General features: G+C 35.9%; 1 protein-coding gene across 6 annotated transcripts in view; it reads left to right on the top strand.

Moving 5' to 3' along the window:
* The window catches only part of Syt1 (Synaptotagmin 1), a 78,965-nt gene that overhangs the window by 47,429 nt on the left and 7,245 nt on the right, over positions 1–24,291 (top strand). For 4 of the 6 annotated variants that reach the window (XM_090386443.1, XM_090386444.1, XM_090386447.1 and 1 more), the window contains exons 2-7: positions 3,810–4,085; positions 7,023–7,198; positions 7,310–7,438; positions 7,526–7,693; positions 10,460–10,636; positions 21,957–22,074. In XM_090386443.1, the coding sequence (XP_090242569.1) occupies positions 3,810–4,085; positions 7,023–7,198; positions 7,310–7,438; positions 7,526–7,693; positions 10,460–10,636; positions 21,957–22,074 (1,044 nt within the window). The remainder of the gene's footprint in view (positions 1–3,809; positions 4,086–7,022; positions 7,199–7,309; positions 7,439–7,525; positions 7,694–10,459; positions 10,637–21,956; positions 22,075–24,291) is intronic. The other 2 variants (XM_090386446.1, XM_090386445.1) reach the window with 1 other exon arrangement.

Raw genomic sequence — 24,291 nt, 5'->3', positions numbered from 1 at the left:
CCTTTACGAAAGCAAAAACCCTTCCCTTTAGCCTTGATGGTAGTTACATCTTTGAGTAAATCCAACATCTGTGATCACTGCCACTTAGTGGTTCCTTTATCTGCAAATTCTTAATGCATAATCACTGCTGATAACCAGATGAAGAGTATTATTTTCTTGTCCTAATGATAAATAACCGAACCAATCATTTGTCTTTCTAATGATTAGTTTAGTTTATTGAAGTGAGATAAAGTTCAACATCCTGATTTCTCTATTCAGTGAGATGGACATTTCCATAAAATTCAGGTAAAAAGTGACAATTGGACAACTGCGTGAATCATGATAAAAGAGAGCCAACGTGATTTTCATTTAAATGAAGGCAGAGTTTGATCTCTGATGTTAATTTAATTTATAAATAGTTTGGAAAATCTGTTTCATTAGCTGCCCGCAGTCTCCTGGTTTTCTTTTTTTCCATTGGCCGTTATTTGCCATCCTGTTCTAATAAACGCGCTAGAAGACAAAGTAATAGCTTCGTTCCTTTACGATAATCCTATAAGCCCTTAAGTCGAAACACAGTCACCGTAATTCAAGTTGAATATTGCTTTAGCAATCTTCTGGCTTGCGATGATATTAATTTCCTTTGACACGTGATATCCAGGGTCTTTCAGGGCTCTAAAAACGTAATTAAATGGAAAGGGGGAATAAGGGGACACGCGAGGCGTGACATAGAAGAATAACGAGCCCAGATTAGAAAGTTTATTTTTCTCTGATAAAAACACGATGGATATAAGCTTAACGTTCAGTGTTTCATATTTTTAGTAGGGCCTTTAGAAAGAAAATGCAAGTACAGTATTGAGATTTATAATCTCCTGTTTAATGGAGGAAATTAAATGGTTTATTGAACTTTTTTAGAAGTTGTATTAGCATCAGCTAGTACAAGGGAGTCGCAAGGTTTTGTTGCACCAACCAAAAATAATAAAAAATATAATAAAATGTAAATACTCATGTATTAAAAAAAGAAAATAAATTACTCATATGCCTCCTTCCTCAGGTAGGTGTCTATCAGCCGACCTTTGAATATCCCCAATATCTCCGACCTTTGAATATCCCCGATCTCGCCAGCCTTGGACCCTTTCAAGAATCTTTTGAAAACTTTTTCTCCATACCTGGATACAATAGTCCAAGTGTAGTCTTACAATTGCCTTATACAGAGGTATTATGACCTCCTTATCTCTACAATCAAATGTTCAATGAGTCATCGATTGGATGCCATGGGCTTTCCTTGCTACCTGTCTACAACATCGCTGCTACCTTTCTGGCCATCTCTGAAGCCTATCTTAAACATCCTGAAGGAGTACTGCTTGGCACTGATAACCACTCTCCTAACTTCACATAATCTGATTTTGCATCACGCCTTTTGTACGTTCATCAATATCATTTATGAAAATCACTAGAAACAACATTAGTCCCAGAACTGACCCTTGGGGAACCCCACTTTTAACGTTAGACTAATCTAAAGAGTTACAATTATTCGCAACCCTCTGTCTCCTGCCCTGCAGCTACCATGCAATCCATTTTATCCCTCATCCCAATATGTTCCTGTTGATACAGTCAATTTTCATGAAGATTAAATTGTAATCAGAGTCCTTTATGGATTTATAAAATTATACTAATTTCTTATATATGTTATTTATTAAGGGTATGAACTTCTAATTCTTCAGTTTGTTTATTTTATTTTATACATCCTGAAGAGTTTTCAGGATGTTTATTTGTTTTTTGTGAGCTTTGCAGAGCAAGGGTACCATGGTACCATGGCCATAATAAGTAACAACTTTTAACCATTAATATTTTTAATGGAACGTCTGTATGTAGCTTCCCAACCCTCAACTAACTTAGAATCATTATCCCAATGAATTGTTAATTATGCTGCCTTGAAATATCCTTATATTTTTATATGGTATTCGACTGCTGGTTTACTTTGACCTCTACCAGCGTGAAGAACAGACACATCGGTGGTCCTCTTGCATCACTTCCTGCATTAGAACATATTGAGAAAATCGAACAGACTGCACGCTGTGAAAATTTCATCTTCTCCTGGCAGTCAGCTGTGACTGACAAGGTCATTTATCGTGGTGTGTTCGTACTGAGGAAACCCTTACAGTTTTCGGATCTGAAATCAACACCTGCGCTCTTGTTGCCACAGTAAGTGCATGTGGCAATAATTCATAATTGAACAGGAAGTTCCATAGAGGCGTATAATATAGCTAAGTTGACATATTGCTTAAAGCTTTATCCACTTTAATAATTCTCGAGTGTCTGCCTGTACTGTTGATCCCCATCTTTCGAGCTATTTATGGATTTTTCTTGATATAAAAAGAGTTTCAAACAAAATATAATAAATAAATACAGTAAAGTAATTAAAGGTTTTATTGATTTATAAAATATGCATCATCTGGTAACCATATTACTGTAATTCTTTCTGAACAATCACGTAATGTCCTTCTATCGACCCATGAAAAGAGTTAACTTATAAGAAGTTTCCTGCAGAAAGTTAAATTGGAATTGCAGATTTGTTAAGGGTTTTCAGTATAGAAAATATAAAATGTGGAAATTGTTGAAGTGTTGACAATTGGTGGTTATGACAATTTGGGGAAAGACAATTGATGGCTACGAGAATTCAGTGAGTACCACGATTCGGTGAATTCTTTGGGAGAATTAGGTGTATGGCAAAGCAAGACAGAAAATGCAAATTTTTAACATGCTGTGCTGTAAATTGTGACTTTAGTGATCACGATACCATTCTTGATCCTATTAAAAAACGTGCGATGATTAGGTTGGGATACAAGAGAACCTTGTTCGCGCTTTACTTTCACTTCTGTAAGAAAAACCTCCATGGGGGAGATTGTTCCAAAGACCAAAAGTAGGGATCATTAAAGGATGCTGGCTGGGTAATTCGCTTCTCCTGATGTTCGGTTTACTTCCCGCGCTATAGTTTTATTGAAGATGGTTATTAACAGACTAGCACCGTGGATGGATTAAGGATAATGAGTTTCTTCTGGCTTCGCAACCGTCAGTTGGTCCATGTTACTAAACAACTTATAATTTTAACAACTTTCGCAGTGATAATTTTCGTTTCGGTTCATTTAACTTGGTTTCTGTGCCCGTATTCTTCTAGCTGCCCAACCCTCAACCAATTCATGCTCCTGGAAAAGCATAGGATTCAACTGAGTAGGTATGTTTAAAAAAATAATAAATAATTTTATTTAAATGAAAGGTGTTACAATATGGACCAACTCATGCTGAAATTGGCATATACTCACTGTCCAACCTGCCTAAATTGTCATAGCCGTCATGTTGTCTCTCATCATGTTGTCACATACACCGAATTTCAAGCACCAAATTGTTGTACGACGATTTGTCCTGCAACGAATTGACGTGGACTGCTTAAGATTTGGTACCCTATAATATAATATAAACATAAACACAAACACATATAAAGGTGGAAGTTCTTTGTTCCAAGATATTTAAATCGTTTTTATAATAATTTTAAAAGTTATTAATAAATAAAAGTCAATATGTGTTATAATATGTTAACTATATAAAATATTTTAATTATTTTGCTTGAATTATACTTGCTGTAAAATTATATGAGTGCCATTCAAACAAAATTGCTGACCAGGGATGAAAATCGAGAATAAACTGATATATAAACAAGCAAATCAAATAAACAAAACTGGAAAGGTAAAATAAAACTATTATTACAAACATATAATTAGTGGACGACTAATTTTCTTGTCCTAATAGATGTCTTTATTTCTGTTGTCTTACAGGAGCCACCTTGGTGAAAATGCCGCCTACGAATCCACTAGATGAGATCATTATCCGCTTGCGGAACTCGGAAGCAGAAGAAGGGGATAATCCCCCTCCTGAAGGGAAAGAGCCTCCAACCAACTCAGAAGGACCACAGCAGGTTCCTCCTGCCCAAGGAATTGTGGCATCTTCCACAGAAATACTCGTAGAAGCGGCCCCTACTGGAAATGCGACTGTTGTGCCAGAAGAGTCCTTTGGGGAGAAAATTATGCACGAGTTCTCAGAAAAGACCCACAGTGAGTAGCGAACTGTTTCTGACTAAAGCGTCTTGATAACTAATATCAACGATCACATTTGAATTTAAGAATCCATCCAAAAAGGGATGATAGCTCTCTCTTTAAAAGATGTTTGCTATTATCATGTCCTTTAATCTGTTTTTGCAACCAGGAAGGCAATGGTCTTAATTCTCATATCAGAAAAACCTGCCTTTGCAACGAATTGTCCTGGTATTGCCCTATTTTCAAAGAGATGGCTTCTCAAAGGTTAATTGGCCATTTTTTTTAAAGATATGACCGCTATGACAACCTGTTTCAGGTCTAACTGGCCCCTCGTTATGCAGCAGGTCGTCTCTAGTGACAACACGCAAACGAAACAATTTTACAGAAGTTGCTCGATGTGAACTGCCATGGAGTATAAGAAACCAGTTTTCAAAGTTGTAATATACCTAACTAAAATCATTACATGATCCATGCAGTTTAAATTCTGCTGCCCGCAAAAAAATAATAAAAATTAAAGGACAGGATAGTCATTATAAACGTTTACAGTTGTAAAAAAGTTCAGTTGTTTTTGATTGATGTACAGGACACACCTGATAAGAAAATCTTATCAGGTGAAATGCGAGTAGATCTATGGAACATTTTGGGTGGTGGTTCACTATTATCAGAATGATGGTAGGACAGTCACAAGATGAGGGAGTGAGTAGGGCCTTTAAAGAAACATTCTTGAAATATTAGGGCCACCCGAGAATTACCTCATAGACCCTTACGTATCATTTCCGTAAATTGTATGCGTTCTCTGGTTGGTTTGCCTGTTTTCTGGATGAAAAACCCGTGTTTCTGAGAGATTAATAATAATTGATCGCTAATTCAGGCCGATTTAAATTTATAGATAATCCTATAAATTTAAATTTGTAGAATGGATGCTTTTAAAGGGTACAGCACGTTAGCACGAAGTACCAAATATGTGTAAAAATATTAGGGATATTGAATTTCAAATCTACAAAAACTTCTTAATTAGTCAGTTTTATTCGAGTAAAATTTCATTTTAGAAGAGTTAGAAGAAAGGAATGATGATGGGTTAATAAGTTCTTTTTATGATCAGTGTTTGTCGCTCCAGCACATAAAAGAAATGTTGAAAGAATATTTTTGGAAATACACAAATTATTTAAATTTATTATAACTGACCACAGTTAAGCTCTGTCACATTGGTATCAGTTCTCAAATTAAATTTTAGAAATATCTATAATTCAACTAAAATAGTTTATAATTTATAAATCACACTAAAAACTATTTACATTTTCTTGTAAAATTTAGAATATAGTTTTAGTACATCACATTGTCATTGTCCGTTAGTGGAATAAATAAAATTTATTTAATAACTTCTGGGTTGGGCAATCATTACCAAAATGGAGAAATTCTCGTTATCTTTCTCTCTTTTTTATTGTCCACTTTAAAACTCGTTTTATACTGGTGGTGGCTGTCAACATCTAGTCACTCTAATTAGAGATGGTGTTATTCATCTTTAGAACATCCAATGTCGAGAAGCACCATTAGTAGACGATTGGCAGAAGCATTGAACCCTTTCCACATCTTATCGTGAGCAGTTACTTCAGTGGTGCCGAGATAGAGCCAGATGGAATGAAGAACACTGACGGATTTTCTTTATTGGTGAGCCAAGGATCTGTTTTGGAAGCAATGACAGAAGGTTGTGTTTTTGTAGGGTTTTAGGCGCACCAGCAACTTAGACCATATTTACTCTTCCCTCTCAACATACCAAAGTCCAGATAAATTTTACGATACCAAGTTCACGAATAAGTCTTGTACAGTAATAAAACTTTTCATTCATACCTTTTAAATTTTCTTACCTCTCTCAGTTTCTAATTAATATTTACTTTAGTTTCCTTCCTTATTATTTCTGTATCTTCTCCTTCTAATGATCTGTCCACGTGCAGTTCTTCTCATGCAGCATCTGCAGATAGCGCTGTTTATAGCGAATGGTACATAGCATAAAAACACTTATGTACAGTACACAATAATAGTGGTACATAATAATAATCGTGTTAATAGAAAGAAAACAACTTAAATTTATAAACAGACATAACTATTATCTGTGAACTAGATATAACATTGGTGACAGAAATGATTAAAGTTAAGCATCCAAGTAAGTACTGGTTTGTATTTTATTTTATTTCTATTTATCTGACCAAAGATTTTATTCTCCATTAAAAGTTACACTTCTATTCTCATAAAATTTTACTTGAAAAAGGAGTTGGATATACGCAATCTACGGAATAAACCTTGGATTTAAGAAAATATTCATTGGCATCAAACTGGTTAGACTTCCATGTCTCTAGACCAACATGTCAGATTCGATTTCATAGTCCATAATGCTTTGCCGCTGAAAAGGTTTCTTGGCAGATCAACGATTACAATTTTATAATTAATATTTTTCTGATATCATTCGAGATTATGGGAGAAGAGAGAGAGCGATCCCTCCCTCCTCGTATACATATAATTCTCCAATGTCTATCTGTCTGTTCGTCGTACTTTTTATCTTTCGCATAATGCATTGCAATTCACTACGATTGTTGGTCTTGTTGTTGGGTTTTACGTCCATCAGCAACTTAGTCGATATGGTGGCTTATATAAGATATCTGTAAATTGCATGTATTCTGTGGTCGATTTGCTGGACGAGAAACCCGAGTTTCTGGGAGAAAGAAACCATGCTACCCTCGTCTGAGACTGACTAACAGAACCATGTTGTGAATAGGGTCCATAAATTGCTCGCGTCATTGCCGGGATTCGAATTATCTTTTCCACCCTGTGTGGGAGAGGACAGTGATTATACTAATTGCTACCCGCGAGGGTAGAGTTGGTATGATCAGTAGATGTTTGCTATTCTGACTGTGATAGGCTCTGAATACATTCAATTTAGTAACGTTCTTTCCCTTACAGTTCCAGAATGGGGCATCATCATGATTCTCATTGGAATCGGCCTTCTGTTCCTGTGCATATGTTGCTGCTGCCTAAGGCGATGGTGCAAGAGGAGGAAAAAGGATTCAAAGAAAGGAGGAAAAAGTGTCGTTGACCTTAAAGGGATGGGACTTCTAGGCGGAGCTTATAAAGAAAAGGTAAGAAAAGTTCTACATTCCATTATCAAGTCGCTTGACAATTTTTGTTAATATTTGACTAGGGTAGAGACTCATTCATGTTTCTAATGATGATATTACGTTGAATTGTAGGTTCAGCCGGATATGGAGGAACTGCAGGAGAACATGGAAGACAATGAGGGAGAGGCAGAAAGTGCGAAATCAGAAGAAAAGCTGGGTCGATTGCAATATAAACTGGATTACGACTTCAACTCTAATACGGTAAGCGGAAGAAGCAACTGAATTGTATATAAAGTATTTTTAAGGGACGGTTCTTTCATTTTCATCAATGAAATTCATCTTTTACAGCTTGCTGTGACTGTGATCCAAGCAGAGGAACTGCCCGGTTTGGATATGTCTGGTACGTCCGATCCCTATGTTAAAGTCTATCTACTCCCAGACAAAAAGAAGAAGTACGAAACTAAAGTCCACAGGAAGACATTAAATCCAGTCTTCAACGAGACTTTTACCTTCAAGGTAAAAGCTCTTTGGTCTTAACTAAGATGTATTAAATCTCTCTTTGATTCTCCAAATAAATTATTATAATAAATAAATACCAATAATTTATTTGAAATTATTAAATGTTAATCAATTATTTTTGAATAAAAGGTGCCTGTTTTCAAAATTAAACGTAGATGCTATCATAGGATATAAATAAATATAACAATTGAAGAAGTTGAAAGTTATAAATTATTACAAGCAGTAAAATTAAGTTTGTAAATATCAATAACATTTGCTAAGTTAACAGAACTCCATAATTAGCAGAAGTTTGTTCAATAAGCTAGTGCGGTGTGTGTGTGTATATATGTATGTTAAGCATCAAAGCAACTAAGGCTATGAGGAGTCAATACACAGTGCCTGTATTCTGTGTTCAAGTTTCCTGCTTGCTGGATGAAAATCCGAGTTTCGAGGAGAAAAAGAAAACTTATACAACCCCACCTGAGACCGACTAACTCAGCCATGTTGTGAAGAACCCCATAAAAGTTCCTCGCGTCATTGACGGTATTTGAACTGAAGTTTTTTCTATCCGGTGTGGGAACAGTAATTATATCCATTGTGCTATCTGCGAGGGTTCCATGACTAGTAGAAGAGCTATTGTTTATCAGCATTATAAAAATTACTGTAATTCTAAGAAATGGATTTCTTTCAGAAATAAATGTTTAAAAGAGCTAAAGCAGGTAACAAAAGCAGAGGCATAGCATTAAAAGTTTGCGTTTTACTCTTACTTTCCCCTTTTTTGGCACGTGCTAGTTCATTGGAAGAACGATTTATAGTGATTATAAAGAAAGATTACTATTTCAATCTCTTATTCTTCTATTATTTCAGAATCTGTTATTCTCAACAACAGCTGACATTAATTCCTGTTCCGGTTTTTACCACCGGGAGCGCTGTTGCCCCCTAATTACCATGTTTCGTGCAAATGAATACAGTGACTTCTAGATAATGATAGGAAGCCCATTTAACACGCATAGTGAAATGACCTTGAAGCACACTTTGAAATTCAGTAATGAAAATATAAGTTGACAATAAGCACTCATGGTTCTGCTGTTGTTTCTTTGCTGTTTTTGCGTCAAGGCAACTAAGATGTTTCTTATTGGATAGACTTGGTGCCCTTGTGGGTAGTACAGTTGGTATAATCATCGTCCTTCGCACACTGCGCTGAAATTATCTGAGTTCATATCCCATCGATAGCGCAAGGAATTTTTGTGGGTCTTTTTTCACAAATTGGTTGAGTTAGTCTGTCTCAGGGGAAGTAACATGGTTTGTTCTCCAGGAAACTTGATTTTTTTCGTCCAGCAAACAACAAATCGACCACAGAACACACGCAATTTACAGACATATTATATATGGCGCAATATAGCCTAAATTGTTGATGGGCCTAAAACCTTTCAACAACAAAAAATAAATTATAAAATTAGATGAAAACCCGATTTACAATTTTTTCCCATTGATAAAAACTCATACACCTTTGCTCGAGGCTGACCATAGTATGAAAACCTGGAGGACTAATCGTTTTATGTAAATGATCGATGAATGTAACCCAATAGATTAACAGAACTAGGCAAATAAACATCAAAACTTTTATATTAACTGCAATTTTTCAATTGTTGTTTCAGGTAGAAGGTTATTTTAATTACCAAGAAATTTTCCGAAAAGAACTAAAATTGTGGCCGTTCCATTATAGCTACAGTATCCTTAATTCAATACAAAATTGCACTGCACCGATGTAACTATTATTTTTTGTGTCCGAGTCTTTTAAAACCTCATTGACAGCAACCATGATACTTGGATGTATGTAGAAATAAGGCTTAGAAAAATAGTTTCTTTTTTAAGTAGGCCAAAAGGTGAAAGTCTGTTAAGAATTGTTCCCACTGATCGGCTCTCTAACACACTGTCCTGTTGAAAGATAATTCCTTTTATGTGGTTTTCAACCAGATGATGATGATGATGTCACGGAATTTGTGCAAAGATGAAGAATAATATTTCCCTGGGATGTCTGGCCCATTTCTAAATAGCCCGCCTCATAATCTCAGAAAATACCTTGCCAGATAAAAAAAAACTTGGTCTTCTTTGGAGCAGGAAAGAAATGAGCACTTCTATTACTCAGATTGCTGTTTCTCTCCAGTTCAAAGCTGTGAATCCAGATCTCATCCATCGTCACAAATCTAACCACGAAATTCTTTGCATTTATTGCAAAACGTCTGAAATATTCCATTGAAAACCAGTCTGTGTCCCAACCTTTTAAGATCAAGTGTCAAAATTTGAGGGCCCACAGTTCAGGAACCTTTTTGCGCCTAAGACACTGTTCAGAACGTATTGCACCCTATTTTGTATTATCTAAAGTGGCTGTATAACGGATGATCAATTGTCCACTATCATGTCATGGATCTGATTTATAATGTTATTTGCAGTGACAAATGAAAGTCTTTGGGACTTTTCATTATCTTAAAGGGTACCTTGTCGTGATGAAAACTGGATGTCCACCTCTTTCATGTTTTGGTGGAGGAAAAGCAAAAAAAAAAAATTCCTTCCATTTTAGCTGTTCTTTCAGATTTATCGGTTTTTTCTCCAGCTTTTAAATGAACATCGAAACACCCATAAAACCCACCTCTGCATTTATGAAAATTTGTGAATGACTCATTAATCAATAAATAAATGTTCTGTCTGTTTATTTATTGAAGTCAGTAGGAGATCATTGGTTTTATTTATTTTATTGTCTTTTTTTTTTCTTTTTTACCACAGCAAGTACCCTTCGCCGAAATTACGTCAAAGATTCTAGTTTTCGCCATTTTCGACTTTGATCGCTTTTCTAAGCACGACCAGATTGGTGAAGTGAAGATTCCTTTGAACAGTGTGGACTTGGCTCAGACTATCGAAGAATGGCGAGATCTTACTAGTGTGGAAGGTGAACAGGGTCAGGTAGGACTGGAAGGAATTCTCGTCAAGCGTAACGGATATATAATAAAATAAACAAAATAATACTAATAACAATAAAAATAAATAAATATTCTAATTGGAGAGGGCAACTGTATCCTGACAGCAGTTTTTGGATTCAGAAAAATTCTAATCAAAGTAAACGTAAGAAAATTGATTTAAAAAAAAAAACGTTTTCATTTATTATATTATTCTCAATTATTCTAATCGAAAATATTTTGGTTATAAAATAACTGAATATTTTTTAAATTTCCTTAAACGCCATTAAATACTAATAAAATCATTTTTATAGAGTATAAATAATAATAGAATTAACAAAAGTATTTTAATTTCGATTTAATATAAACTTTAATTATTATTTTTTTATTTCAATTACAAAAAAATTATTTCCAGGAAAGTTTTTTTAGTATTTTCTTCATATGTCGTCCAAAAGGGTGAAAAATCTTTCAAATGATTGTTTTTAATTTTTTGTTAGAAGGTTTATACTATCATATATGCAAGCACTGTTTGCATTTTAATTTAGTTTATAGTTAACTAGCATGTAACCTATTTAATTCAGGATGGCTAGAGTCCTTGTAGATTAAAGACCACCTCCAGATTCCCCTTAAGCTTGCCCTATATCGTAGTGTTCAGATTGGCTAATAGTAAGTGCATGAAGTTGTAGAAATTTTCTAGTTTTAGTGTTCTTTTGTCATACTAGTCCGATAAAAGCTTAAAATGTTTCGTTATATATTAGAAGTAGTAGAATGTATGTAATCATCCCATTGCCATAGTGTTTTTTAAGTGAAAAACATTAGAGTTTCCAAAGAAAACAGTAGTCCATTTTATTAATTAAATTTCTCTGGTAGGCTATTAGTAACCCCAAATGTAGGAAATTGCATGTCCCACACCGTCCATGATCTTCCATAGTCCTCATAGACACCAACTTCACGCCTAATACGTAGTTTTTAGCCCACAGAACGCAATACTTTGCTTCCTTTTGTGCATGTTCTCCTTTATATTTAAAGCAGCTAATTTATTTCTGTAAAATTTATTAAACAATCAACTGGCTCCATGAATTAGTTGATTTTGAAGCATTGAATTCTTTATGATGTTTTCTTCTTTATTTTTCTGCGCAAACTTTTCAATATTATTATGATTATCATTTTAACCCTATTGACTCAAAGTAATTAAGGATATTTCAAGGTTGAGTGTCTTGACAATGGACTAGTAGCTAAATACAAAATTTAGTTATGGAGAGGAATTTATCAAATTAAATCATGTTTCTCAAAGAAATATATTTGCTCAATCTTATAATATCCCTTAATTATTTAGGAGTCTATGTCCTTAACGTCAATCTGGAAAATCTCATTCTTCAGAGAACAGCTGAAATATTTATAAGGAGTGGTCAATGTTAAACTTGTACAGTGTGGTCCAAGTCTTGTAATCTTAGTAGACCGAAGATGGATGCAGAGGAAAGCATGGACTAAAGAAGTTCTGAGAATAATATGTTTGTAAAAATGTATTGTGAAAATTTGAATAACAAGTTTTATTATATAGAGCAATGATGGAATTGTTTTATAACCACTGAGATTCTGACATCAATCTATAACAGTAAAAAAGTTTTAGTCCTGATATTATTCAAATTATTTTCATGAAAAAAACAACAACAAAATATGATAATTTAATATAGCACAAGCTGCATGATGACTTGGACTATTTTGTCTACGTAATGTTTTCTTTTTTTGCTGATAGCAGATTTTAAACGGCAGTGGAAACCACAATGGTCTTAGAGTTTACAACAGAGCAAATTCCTATACTGTGAGTTGCTTGGGAATTGCACTACTTTCAAAGAAATGGCATCACCATCACCGAAAGACTTTATATAAATAGCACAACCTGTCTCGGTGATGCAATTTGTTTAAAGGTAGTGCAATACCCAGACAACTCATAGTGTAAGAGCTTGCTGTGTTGAGTAACGAGACCATTGCAATTTTCACTACAGTCTAAAATCGTCTTGTCGAAAAAAAACAAAAATTGGAGAAGAGAATAGTCTTAAGTGCTTTTCTTAACATGCTAATTATTCAGAAAAATTATAAACATTCAAAAAAATTAAGGGATTCATTTTTTAATTCGGCCAAGGCTTCAAGTTTATATTGATAGATGTTACAGGCATTACTTAAAGAAATAATTGATCGATGTAAACGGAAAGAACTTTGATATGACTTTCTTCGAGTGGTGGATCAGGCCTGTGGATCGCTGTTCTTGATGAACAATTGTACTTGGACATGCAAATAATTTGGTCATCGGAATATCTGAGTTCCATTCAAACCTATTGTTGACTTGGCCATGTTCTACTGGAATATACTTCCAAATCCCTGGATGAAAATCGCTTTACGAAATGTAAATGGATTTTGGTGTCCAAAAACAGAAACTGTGGGTCTCTGGTTATTATCCAATGGAGATTTTGGAATGGAGCACTAATGAGAGGATCTAAATCCTTGTCATCTTGGTAGTACTCTCATAGAGGAAAATTGAAATACAATCTGGCATTATATTTCAAAATCCTATCTAATGTAGCTCACTGCTCTCTCAGTGAACAAGAAAAAGAAGATATATACCATCTACAGAAGCAATTTAGGGCACCGATCAAATGCACACCAAGATAAAGATTTCAGTTTTATTCCCTCAACTCCTGCAAATTTGAATCAGCTTGTTTTTGTTATCTAACGCTTTTATTTTCATGCACTGTTTATCTGAGTCATTTTTAAATAAGTGTTTGGGCAGTATCAGTTAAAAACTGCCTCTGATTTTGGCATGAAAAAATAATCTAAAAAGGAATGAACAAAAAAAAAGTGAATCATTCTTTAAATCTATGCTGTTTTGAATTTTCCTATTTAAATAATCATTGCTTACACAGGATCATGTATGTGTTGCAACCTTTCTCAAACAAAAACTGAATGACATTTGCAAATTTTTTAGTTTCTGTTTTGCATTAATCAATTTTCCAACGCCAGTTATTTTTGCGGCATGGCTCTAATATTACATAAGCATGTTTGTTCGTTATAATTTGCTGTTATAATTTTTATTTTTCAATTTGCTCAACCAGACAGAGCAAAGCTGTTTTGTATGTTTTTACCTTTGGCTAAAATAATTGCTATGATTCTTTTTCTTTGAACTTCTGTGCTTGATGTTCTGCGTTCCCGGATGCTGCTGCTGCAACATCTTCGCCCCTCTTCCTTCACGTCAACCAACTTGAACACCGATTGTAAGTATAAAAATACCGTTTGTCAATGTGCTAAGTTGTTGATATATTGTTAGAGGACGTCTAATTTTTTGTAGTGGTGGTGTACATCAACTGCATTTAATTAAAAGTCGCAAATTAGGAATATATTTAATAACATAAAAGCGTATTGAGCATTTAATTTCATTATTATAATACCTATATCCATACTTCTTTCTGGTTTATTAAGAATTTTTATTATATAATATTAAAAATTAGAAATCAGTTTAATAATTAAAAATATTTTAATAAATTATAAAAGTTTACAAATTATTTTTAACTTAAATATTAAATATTTTGGACAAAGAAGCGGTTAAATTTTTTTATTCTTAAATAGTGAAATGCAGTAGAAGATAACTGATTTAAAATTTAATATTAGTTTCTAAATATTGGAAAATGTATGCATGTAGACCCCCTCATCCCTAGAGTTATATTTTTAAAAAAAAATGTAATAAGAATCTTATTAATTCTGTTTAAATAGATCACTAATAATTAGCCATACTGGCTTAGCTATGAGGAAAGGTTAAAAGGTTCTGGGACCAGAGTATATAACATGTATTAATAAATTATGGAATAGTTTATTTTAATGGCTTAAATGTCTTACAAAATAGCATAAAAATTTGTATATCAATGTGATATGCAGTTTCTAAAACTTTTATATTCCTTTCTCAGATCTTTTTGACCACCCATTGTATGTTGCGCTGTGAACGAGATTAACCATTAGTGTGGTTTCCATGGAAACTTAGCTCGCTGTAAATTGAGCATGTTTCAAAATGTGGTATAAATACCAGTAGATTAAGAACTAAAATGAAAATAGATTGATGGAATATTAAAATTTCTCCTATATTTTCTATATTATGTAAGTCGAATTCTTTCTAGTCTAACTAAATAGCCTTTTTTCGTTTGCATTTAAAGAAGAAAAATTAAAATCCACTAATAGTAAAATTGAGAATGATCTAAATTTAAATAAACAACTCCTATAGGCACTAACAGTAGTTAACCTAACTTCATATAAGTAAAATACTAATTAATTGCATGCACTGCGATCGATAGTTTCTTATTAGATGGCATGTTTCTTCTAGTTAAATGTAGTTCCTATTAACTGGAATTATAGTATAGAGACAATAATTTATTCCGGTATAAATTTATAAAAAAAATTAGAAGGGATTCAATGTCTTTTATATAATCAATAGATGGCGCTACCAGCGGCGTAAAGTAACTGATGGAATTTAGATATTACATATGTATGTTCTAAATTTATGGCATTTTTATCATCGCTATAAAAGCAGTTTTTAAATAATTAAAAAAATACATTTTTTTCTTTCAGACAAATGGAACAGGTAAATAGAATCTAAAGTGCATATTACAAATGTATAACGTTTAATACTAAAATATTCAAGGGGGGGTTAAAGTTTTTTTCCCACTTTTAAAGATTAATATCGTGAAAATTATAGGATCTATTGAATAACAATTTTTTCCACCTCTAACCAGCATATTATTATTATTATTATTATTATTATTATTATTATTATTGGCCATATGGTGCAAGGAAGCCTGAGGCTTATGCTGCACCAGCTGAGAGAGAGAGAGAGAGAGAGAGAGAGAGAGAAGTAGGAGGGAATCATCAAAAAAGAGAAGAATGGTATCCAGCTCAGGACCCTGGGTGTGCCAAGCCCATGAATAAGCCATTGAATAAGCAATAAAGACGGGGCATTGTGCTCTCCACAGCTTTCTTCAAAATTTTTCATTAAATGTTCATCACCTCTTTAAGAATTCAAATATGAATGGGTGATTGCAGCACCTCATCAATTCTTTGAATCACCTCTTGTGATACTTTATGGAACCACTTCTGGGCCAAGGAGTAAGGTCGCCTTCGAAACGTCTTACATTATTTAAGACAGTTCTTATCGAACAAGGAGGCCTTGGGGCATTTTTTCTATCTTTGATACGCTCTGAGAGCGCGATAACGCTATCTCCATTCTTATATAGTTTAGCACCCCCCCCCCCGGCGATCAAATAGCGTATTAATTTTTATTGCTTAAAAACTTCCACATATGCTGATTATAATGCAAAAGAAGTTAGTTAATGTACGCAGTGCGTTAACGTTCAAGAGCTGTCCGATTTTTTTTTTTTTTTTTTTTGTAATTAATAGAATCCAAAAGTAAATATAGTTTTCTCCTTGTCAATTAATTACTAACATTATAATTTTACAGAACACTTAAAACTCTATACGTTTACGTTCTCTAAGCTCAGCCATTTAGTTTAATTACAACTGTATAATATTTATTACTCTTCTACCCTATACTCTGTTTTTTTTTTTTTTTAATTCTCTTTTTTTCTCTGTTCACAAGTGGCACGACGCTCACGAGTCTTACATAACGATACACGTGATTCAAATTCTTCTTATTCAATTTTTTTCCATACAAATTGTATGGAAAAAAAGGAATAGTAATTGCTGGATTTCAATTTGTCCAATTTTAATGAAATTTGGAAGACTTGATAAATATTTTTAAACGGCCCAAATCTAAAATTCCATGAAAATCCGTTCAATAGGAGTCGAGTAGTTACATGCGGACGGACAAATATGGTGAAAACAATAGGCATGGGTATATATGCGCCTAAAAAATTATGGGATACGAACTTTATATATACAAAGGGTACTAGGAAAGTTTTGCAATATGACGCAACAATGAATCACAGGAAGCTGCTTGTTGCTGCATGTTGAGACATGTTCATACGTGCATAGTAGCCGCCGCGCCAAGTCGATGGGCTCAGTTATTCATTAGTAGTGAGAGTGTAAAGTGCTTGCGATGGCATCGTGGTCACGAAATGAGATAAGGACAGTTTTGCGGTATAATTTCGTGCGTGGTTTAACCATAGACCAGTGCTTAGAAGAAATTACTCTTGCACTAGATGATGATTGTCCACATCGTACAACGATATTCAGGTGGTATAGAGAATTCCAAAGGGGAAATTTCACTCTGGAGGATTCTGAGAGGCCGGGAAGGCCACGAACGTCAGTTACGGAGGAAAACGTTACTGCTGTGAGGAAAATGCTTGACGAAAACAGGCGAGTGACCTACCAACAGATAGAGGATACTTTGGGCCTAAATGCACCAGCAATTCGTTCGATTCTGCAAGATCATTTGCACGTGAAGAAACTTTGTTCTCTCTGGGTGCCGCATCAACTGACTGAAGAGCAGATGACACGACGTGTGACTTGGTGCCGGGAGATGTTAAAAAAGTTTGATAAGGGACAATCTCGGTATGTGAACAACATCATGACAGGTGACGAGACTTGGCTGTACTATTACGATCTGCCGACCAAGGCTCAAAACAAAGTTTGGGTCTTTGATGATGACGACACACCCGTAATTGTCAGAAAATCCCGATCTGTAAAGAAGAAAATGATAGCTGTATTTTTCAAATCGAGTGGAATTGTGGAACGTGTCGTTTTGGACACGCAGAAGACAGTCACAGCTAAGTGGTATACTGAACAATGCCTGCCTAAAGTCATTGGATCTATGAAGAACCTGCGGCCAAAGTCAAGAATGGACACCTGGTACTTCCATCACGATAATGCTGCAGCTCACCGCGCCAAAGCCTGCACCGAACATTTGACCACGACAGGACTGAAACTTCTCGAGCACCCTCCCTACAGTCCAGACCTTGCTCCCTGCGACTTTGCACTGTTCCCGCATGTGAAAATGAAGCTAAAAGGGAGGCGGTTTTCCAGTGATGAGGACCTTCTACGGGCTTGGGACAACGAGTGTGCTTTACTCCCTAGTGAAACTTGGCAGAACTGGTTTAAAGATTGGTTTCGGAGGATGGAGAGGTGTATTGAATGTAGAGGAAATTACTTTGAAAAAATTAAATAAACAAAGCTGTATTGCAAAACTTTCCTAGTACCCTTTGTATAAAGTACTAGTTCATACACTCCCACACGAGTCTGCAGTAAATCATGAATACAATCCTTAACCGTATTGAGCAGTCATGAGTGCTTGAACTACGGTCAATTAAGGCACGATTATTTATGCACCCTCTCGCCTGACCACTCGGCTACTGTGTTGTTTATTGTAGAGGTAGTTTGTCTGTAGTTATAAATAAATAGTAAAACGTTCAAAAGAAAAGTGGATAACCTCCATGTTTACAACGTTGAAGCCATTGCAACTCATACCTACTGCAAACAAGCAGTGGGCATAATAATTAAACAGATAACAAATATTGGTTATAAGAACAGCACTGAAAAAGAGAAACTTTGTCAAAACAAAAGGCAAATAGAAATATACTGTATTAGATGTTGAGATGGAGAGCCGTTGGACGATTGAAGCCAGGCAGTCGCAGGCGGAGGTGGCACGTTGGCTTAATTAGTCACGCAGTATCGTTTCAGCTCTATGGAAGCAGTTTCAGGAGGCAGGAACCATTATAAAAAGAGTTGGCCAAGGTTGCCCGAGGGCTACGTCAATCAGAAGAGGCCGCTATCTGGCTCTAACAGCAAGACGGAACCCTACGATGTCCTATCATCTGTTAGACTGGAAAACATTTCCAGTCTAACTGTGTTAAGAAGGCTCTCAATTCAAGTGAGCTCTACGGAAGGAAGCCGGGTTTGTATCCCATTGACCTCAAACCCCTGCAGAGCTCGTCGAAACTGGTGCCATGAACATGTAACTTGGAACCCTAACAAATGGATTACAGTTCTGTTCTCTGCTGAGTCCCGTTTTAGCCTACAAACAGATTGTAGACGTTATGTCATCTGGAGACAACCAGCAATGCGGTACTATCCCTCCAACATCAGAGAAAGGTCAGTGTTCTCTTTAGGGGTGCGGTTGGCCTAGATTTTCTTTTCATGCACGATATCGCCACCGGACATAGAGCTCAAGTGGTGGAGGAATATCTTTAAACTGAAGAAATCGAACGACCGCCGTAGCCAGCAAGATCCAGACTTAATTCGATCGAACACGTGTACTTGGACGTCACATTGCACACCGACAGCCATCTCCTAGGTCACTTAGTGAAATAAAGTCTGCGCTAGTGGACGAATGGGATTTGCTGCCACAGAATCTTATGGACATCCGTATATCGAGCATGGTTTACTGCTGTCAGGCATGTTTAGCGTTTTGGGATATCATACGACGTACTGATGTCAAGTGACCATATTTTCGAGTATCTCGTATCGACTTCTGTAATGTGACCTTTTTGGTATTTCTTATACAACCCTGATAAATGTCCCTTATACCTGTCCGATGTTTCTCGATGTCTCCTCATTTCAATATTATTCTATGGTACACCAGCATACTAAATTTTGTCCCAAAATTTCCCAAAATTTGGTATGCTGGTGTACCATAGAATAATCGTAGAAATTACTAGCAATTTATATGGGTCACAAGATGCAACGTCCTGGTTACAGCCACTTAAAATTCTCAAGATGTCTCAAGAATCATCTTCCTCCCTTTCGTTTTAGAATCAGCTTTCTCTCGGAATAAAACGCTATATTCAGAACTTGTGCTAATCTTTTCCATAATTACATAATTGTTTCTGTTTAATTATTATGGATAATTACATAAAAACAGCGTGTATTTGAATATATAAAACCATTTAACCAATACATTTTTTAATGTTTTTTCTATGGTGTAAAGTATGTTTTCAAAACGTGAATTCTCCATGTTTTGAAAACTTGAATTCTCCATGTTTTGGAAACTATTGTATCTAATTAAAAATTATTGTAAAAATAAAATTTTAAAGACTATTTATTCTTCGGTGATTGTAGAACTAACAGAAACTTATAAGAACTCATTTGTGAAACTTTTCGTACGACTTTCTGCACTGTTAGCTTTGGTATGACCAACCCATTATTAAACACAATCGATTATTTCTTCAGAGATGCGTGCTTGGCCAACCGGAACTCTGACGTTTACCCGGTCTCTACCTGTTTATGCCCTTTGGGCTATAAATACATCTTCTGGTTGGTGGTTCTTTGCGAAACTTGTGATAAGAACGTACCACAGATGTCGCTGATTTGCTGAAGTAGAGAACACATCGTACATTTTCCACTTGACTCGCCACGCTGTGCAGTGTACGTTGGAAGCGTCCTCACTTAGTTAAATAACCTTAATAAACAAGAAAAGCGTCTTAGTTACTATTTGAACTGGAGAAAATTGGAATTGTGGGGAAGATACTTAGATGAATTAGGAAGTTGTTTAAAGGTGGGAGGCGGATGATGGTCATAAGTGAGCATTCTTCAGAGTGACTAGCAGGTGGAGTCCGTCAAGAATCGGATGCTGAGGTCTCTTTTATTTCTAATCTTGCTTAATGACATTGGTAACGAAATGCAGGGGAAGGTATCAAAATGTGCTGATGATATGAAGGTTGGGAAGGCGGGTTCGTAATCAAAACCAGGCTATGTTGCTTAAAAAGTATTTAGACGTTTTGCGAATATAATAAGTATAATTATTATGTTATTATGCAACGGCTCAGCGTAACTTATATTTTCACGAGGAAAACCCTACTACCTAGATTGAAGAGGGCTTTAGAAATTTTTCCAGTCGATGGGAATAGAATCCAGACCTCTCCAAACCGGTGACAAGTGGCGAAATCACTTACAAATATATATTTTTTAATTATTTATTTATTACTTAAGGCGATCACAGCCAGCCTATGGTAACCCTGCTGTCATTTAGAGATAATTTAGCAATACTCCAATACACACCCATCCTGTTCTCCCAACTACAGAGAGGGAAAGACTGCCACGACCAAAACAGATACAAATGAAAGAAACTGAAAATAAATATAATTAAATATTAGACAGAGTCCAAACTCCGGTTTCAGCTCATCCCAAAGAGCTACATCTGCTCAGAGTCTATCGGTACCTGGAACTCCTTTTAGGAAAGCCAGCAGCACAAGAAGCTGCCGAGAACAGAAATTCCAGCACTGGGGTCTGGAGTTGCAATGGATATAGCAACACCATAAGGAGCTGTGTCTGAACAGCGCAGAGATGCTGTGACAATTTATTCCCGGGTTGACAGTACTATGAACTGCCAAAGAATGTCCATTGTAGACAGAAAGCATATATGATATGCAAGTGGAATTTGAAGCAGAAGTGGAAGCGGACACACCCATTCAAATTCAGGAACAGAATTCCACATCCTTGTCCACTTCCACTAAATTTTTTCTGTTCCGTAGCATAGCTCAATACTTTCGTGTGAGGAATATGAGCTGTGTATCTTAGCTGAACATCAGTACTGCTGAGATTCAAGTCTATCCAAGACCCTTACCTCCAGTTCACAAGAATCTAGTCTTCTGATCTACGGCAGTAATATGTTCCACCACGAGAACTTCCAATTTTCCCAACAAGTAGACCTACTCCTACCAGAAGAGATAACATTTACCATATAGATTCCGCTACCAGAGTATGTGAATCCACATCACAGAGTCCAACGCAAGAACTCATTCCTCCTCCAACCTTACAAATGTAGTGTGAAAAATGGTTACTTAGGTTTAACGCTTCTAAATGTAGTCTTGTACTTGGGGAATAGAAATCGAAGCTGGAGGGTAGAAGAGCGTCATTATTCTTCTACACAAAAAATGATGAGGGTGGCTGCATTTGGAATATTGTATTCAGGTCTGGAGGCCGCACCTAAAAAAGAGACAGAACTTATTAGAATTGGTGATTCACATCTGGACTCTGATCGAAGAACAGTTTAGGAATAAGTCGCTCCTTGATCCTCAAAGTAGCTGAGGCAGCACGTTTGGTATAGTTCAAGGATGAATTGGATGGTTACTGTTTTGAGGATGAAAAATATGAATGATAAGGGGTTTTTTTTGGGTTTTTTTTGCAGACGAACAGCGCCTCCTTGTATCATTTAGCCATTCTATTACTTGTAATAGTACAACTGAATAGTTTTTCTTTCTATTGACCGTCTCTTTTATCATCCCATCAGCTGAACGGTTGTCATAGCAACAGACGCGAACGTTTATCACTGCGGGATTCATTTTTGACGTCTTGTCTCACCCAACATCACTCACCATGTTTCTTTTCTGTCACAGGAAAACAAGCTGGGAGACATCTGCTTCTCACTCAGATACGTACCAACAGCTGGGAAATTAACTGTGGTTATTTTAGAAGCTAAGAATCTCAAGAAGATGGACGTTGGTGGACTGTCAGGTAAGATTTTAGTTAAAATCGAGAAACGAAAACTGTTAGGAGATAAACATTACGTGCGTTTGATTCTAGTATTTACGCTGTTTAAATACTCTGGCAACACACTGTACGAAAATAATAATAAAAATCATAGAAGCATATTAATTTTATCATGTATTAAAATCGTCTTTGAACAGTAAATTTTCTTTTTTTATGTAGCAACTTTAGTTAATTTAAATGTGCTGTTGAACAAGTTTATCATTGTTCCTGTCTATTGCAATTAAGCTGGAATAAATTTCATTTCTTCATCTTTGTTTCTACGAGAGGATTCTACCATTGACCATCTACCATCGTACCATTCTACCATTGACCATCGTACCATTGACCATCTACCATCGTACCATTCTACCATTGACCATCTGCCATTGTACCACTGACTATCTACCATCGTATTTAGCACTTTCCGGAAACAGGCAAATCGACCATCTTTGATAAGTTACATCCTTTGAATTGGCCGGTAGTGTTTTTCAGGATTTAAGATTGTTGCTTTTCAGTGGTATGATGTTTCTTGACGACTTTAGTGGTTGATTGGTCGTGAAGCATATTAAATGTGTCAGATTTCCGACTTCAAATATTAGATACTTAGTTGGCTAAAGAAGCCATTTATCCTCTCCAAAAATACAATGTGTTCTATATTCAACTTTGACTTCGCCAGATCCATCCAGCATCGTCACAGATCTTCGCAATAGAAGATGTTCCACGGGATCCTTTTGACCAAAAGCTTTAATTAGTCTTTTTGTGCAATAGTGACTCTTTCCTTTTATTGAAGGACGAAACCTTTGTCATAATACTATTTTTCTCTGGCATCTTTTTAATCCCCTCATTTTTCCTCTTCATTCTTAGCTATGCCATAAATACTTGGAGGAATAAAAAATTGAAAATGTGTCTGTTTGTATTCCTAAATACCTGTTACTGTACCTCGTTTTTTGTTCGCCTCAAAGTGGTGGAAAGGATCTTTATTGCTTTGAGATGAAATCTCACCCCTGCGCAGTCAATGAAGGGTAAAGCTGTTCAATTTTTGTAATCGAAGTCACTGTAAGTTAAAAAATAACTAAAAAAAGAGGAAAGCTTCAATATCGATCAGGATCAAAACAACAGAAGACAGCCGACTGTTCTTTTGAATAATAACCAACAATAATCAATAATAACCAACAAGAATTTGGATAATAACCAACTAAATTATAACCAAGACAGCCGACTGTTTCTTTTGAATTTGAATTGAATAAAACGTTCAATAATAACCAAAAGTTGTAGACTATTTATTATTATTATTTTTTCATAAATTTAATTCCAGAATGAATACTATATTATAATTATTGAATGTCGGTTAGTCTGTTTAGCTTTACGAAAAACCTGAGCTTTTGGAGGAGAGACCTTTCTGTTCACGCCTGAGACTAATTAGGCTATGAAGTAAATAGAGTCCCTAAAAGTTCCTCATGTTTGACAGGATTCGAACCCGAATCACTGTGGGAAGGACAGTGACTACACGCACTGGTTGTTGTAGTATTTTAGGTGCATCAGCAACTTAGGCCACATTGCGCTGTATATAATACGTATGTAAATTGCGTGTTCTGTAGGTGATTTGCTGTTTGCTGGATGAAAAATCCGAGTTTCCGGGAGAGGAAAAAACCATGCTACACTCACCTGTGACCGATCATTCAACCACGTTGTAAAAAGGGCCATAAAAATTCCTCGAGTCATTGACGAACTCAGGCCGTGTTCACCCATTGTATGAAGGACGATGATTCCAACTGTGCTAACAACGAGGGTTATACACTGTGCTGTCACTTTATTAGGTACACCTACCTAGTAGCATGTTGAGCCTCTTTTAGCCTTAAAAATAGCTGAATTCGTCTAGGCATGGATTGAACAAGATGCTGAAAACGTTGTGCAGGAATGGAATACCATGCAGACATGAGTGGGTCACGCAGTTCCTTGAGATTCGACGGAGGTCGAATCTGCAGCAGACAGCCCTTTCCAGCTCAACCCAAAGATGTTCAATAGGATTGAGATCCGTAGACTGAGCGGGCCACTGCAGCAAAAAAAAAGTCATTGTCATGTTCCTGGAACCATTCCATAGTAATTCGGGCGTTGTGCACCGGCGCATTATCCTGCTGGAAGTAACCATCTGACTGAGGATAAACTGGCAACATGAATGGTCAGCAACGATGTTCAGGACCG

The sequence above is a fragment of the Mastigoproctus giganteus genome, chromosome 12, assembly GCF_048544385.1.
Source record: "Mastigoproctus giganteus isolate SK-2022 chromosome 12, ASM4854438v1, whole genome shotgun sequence".
Taxonomy (NCBI): Eukaryota; Metazoa; Arthropoda; class Arachnida; order Uropygi; family Thelyphonidae; genus Mastigoproctus; species Mastigoproctus giganteus.
The sequence above is the reverse complement of the archived record's forward strand: the minus strand, read 5'-3'. Positions and strand labels throughout refer to the sequence as shown.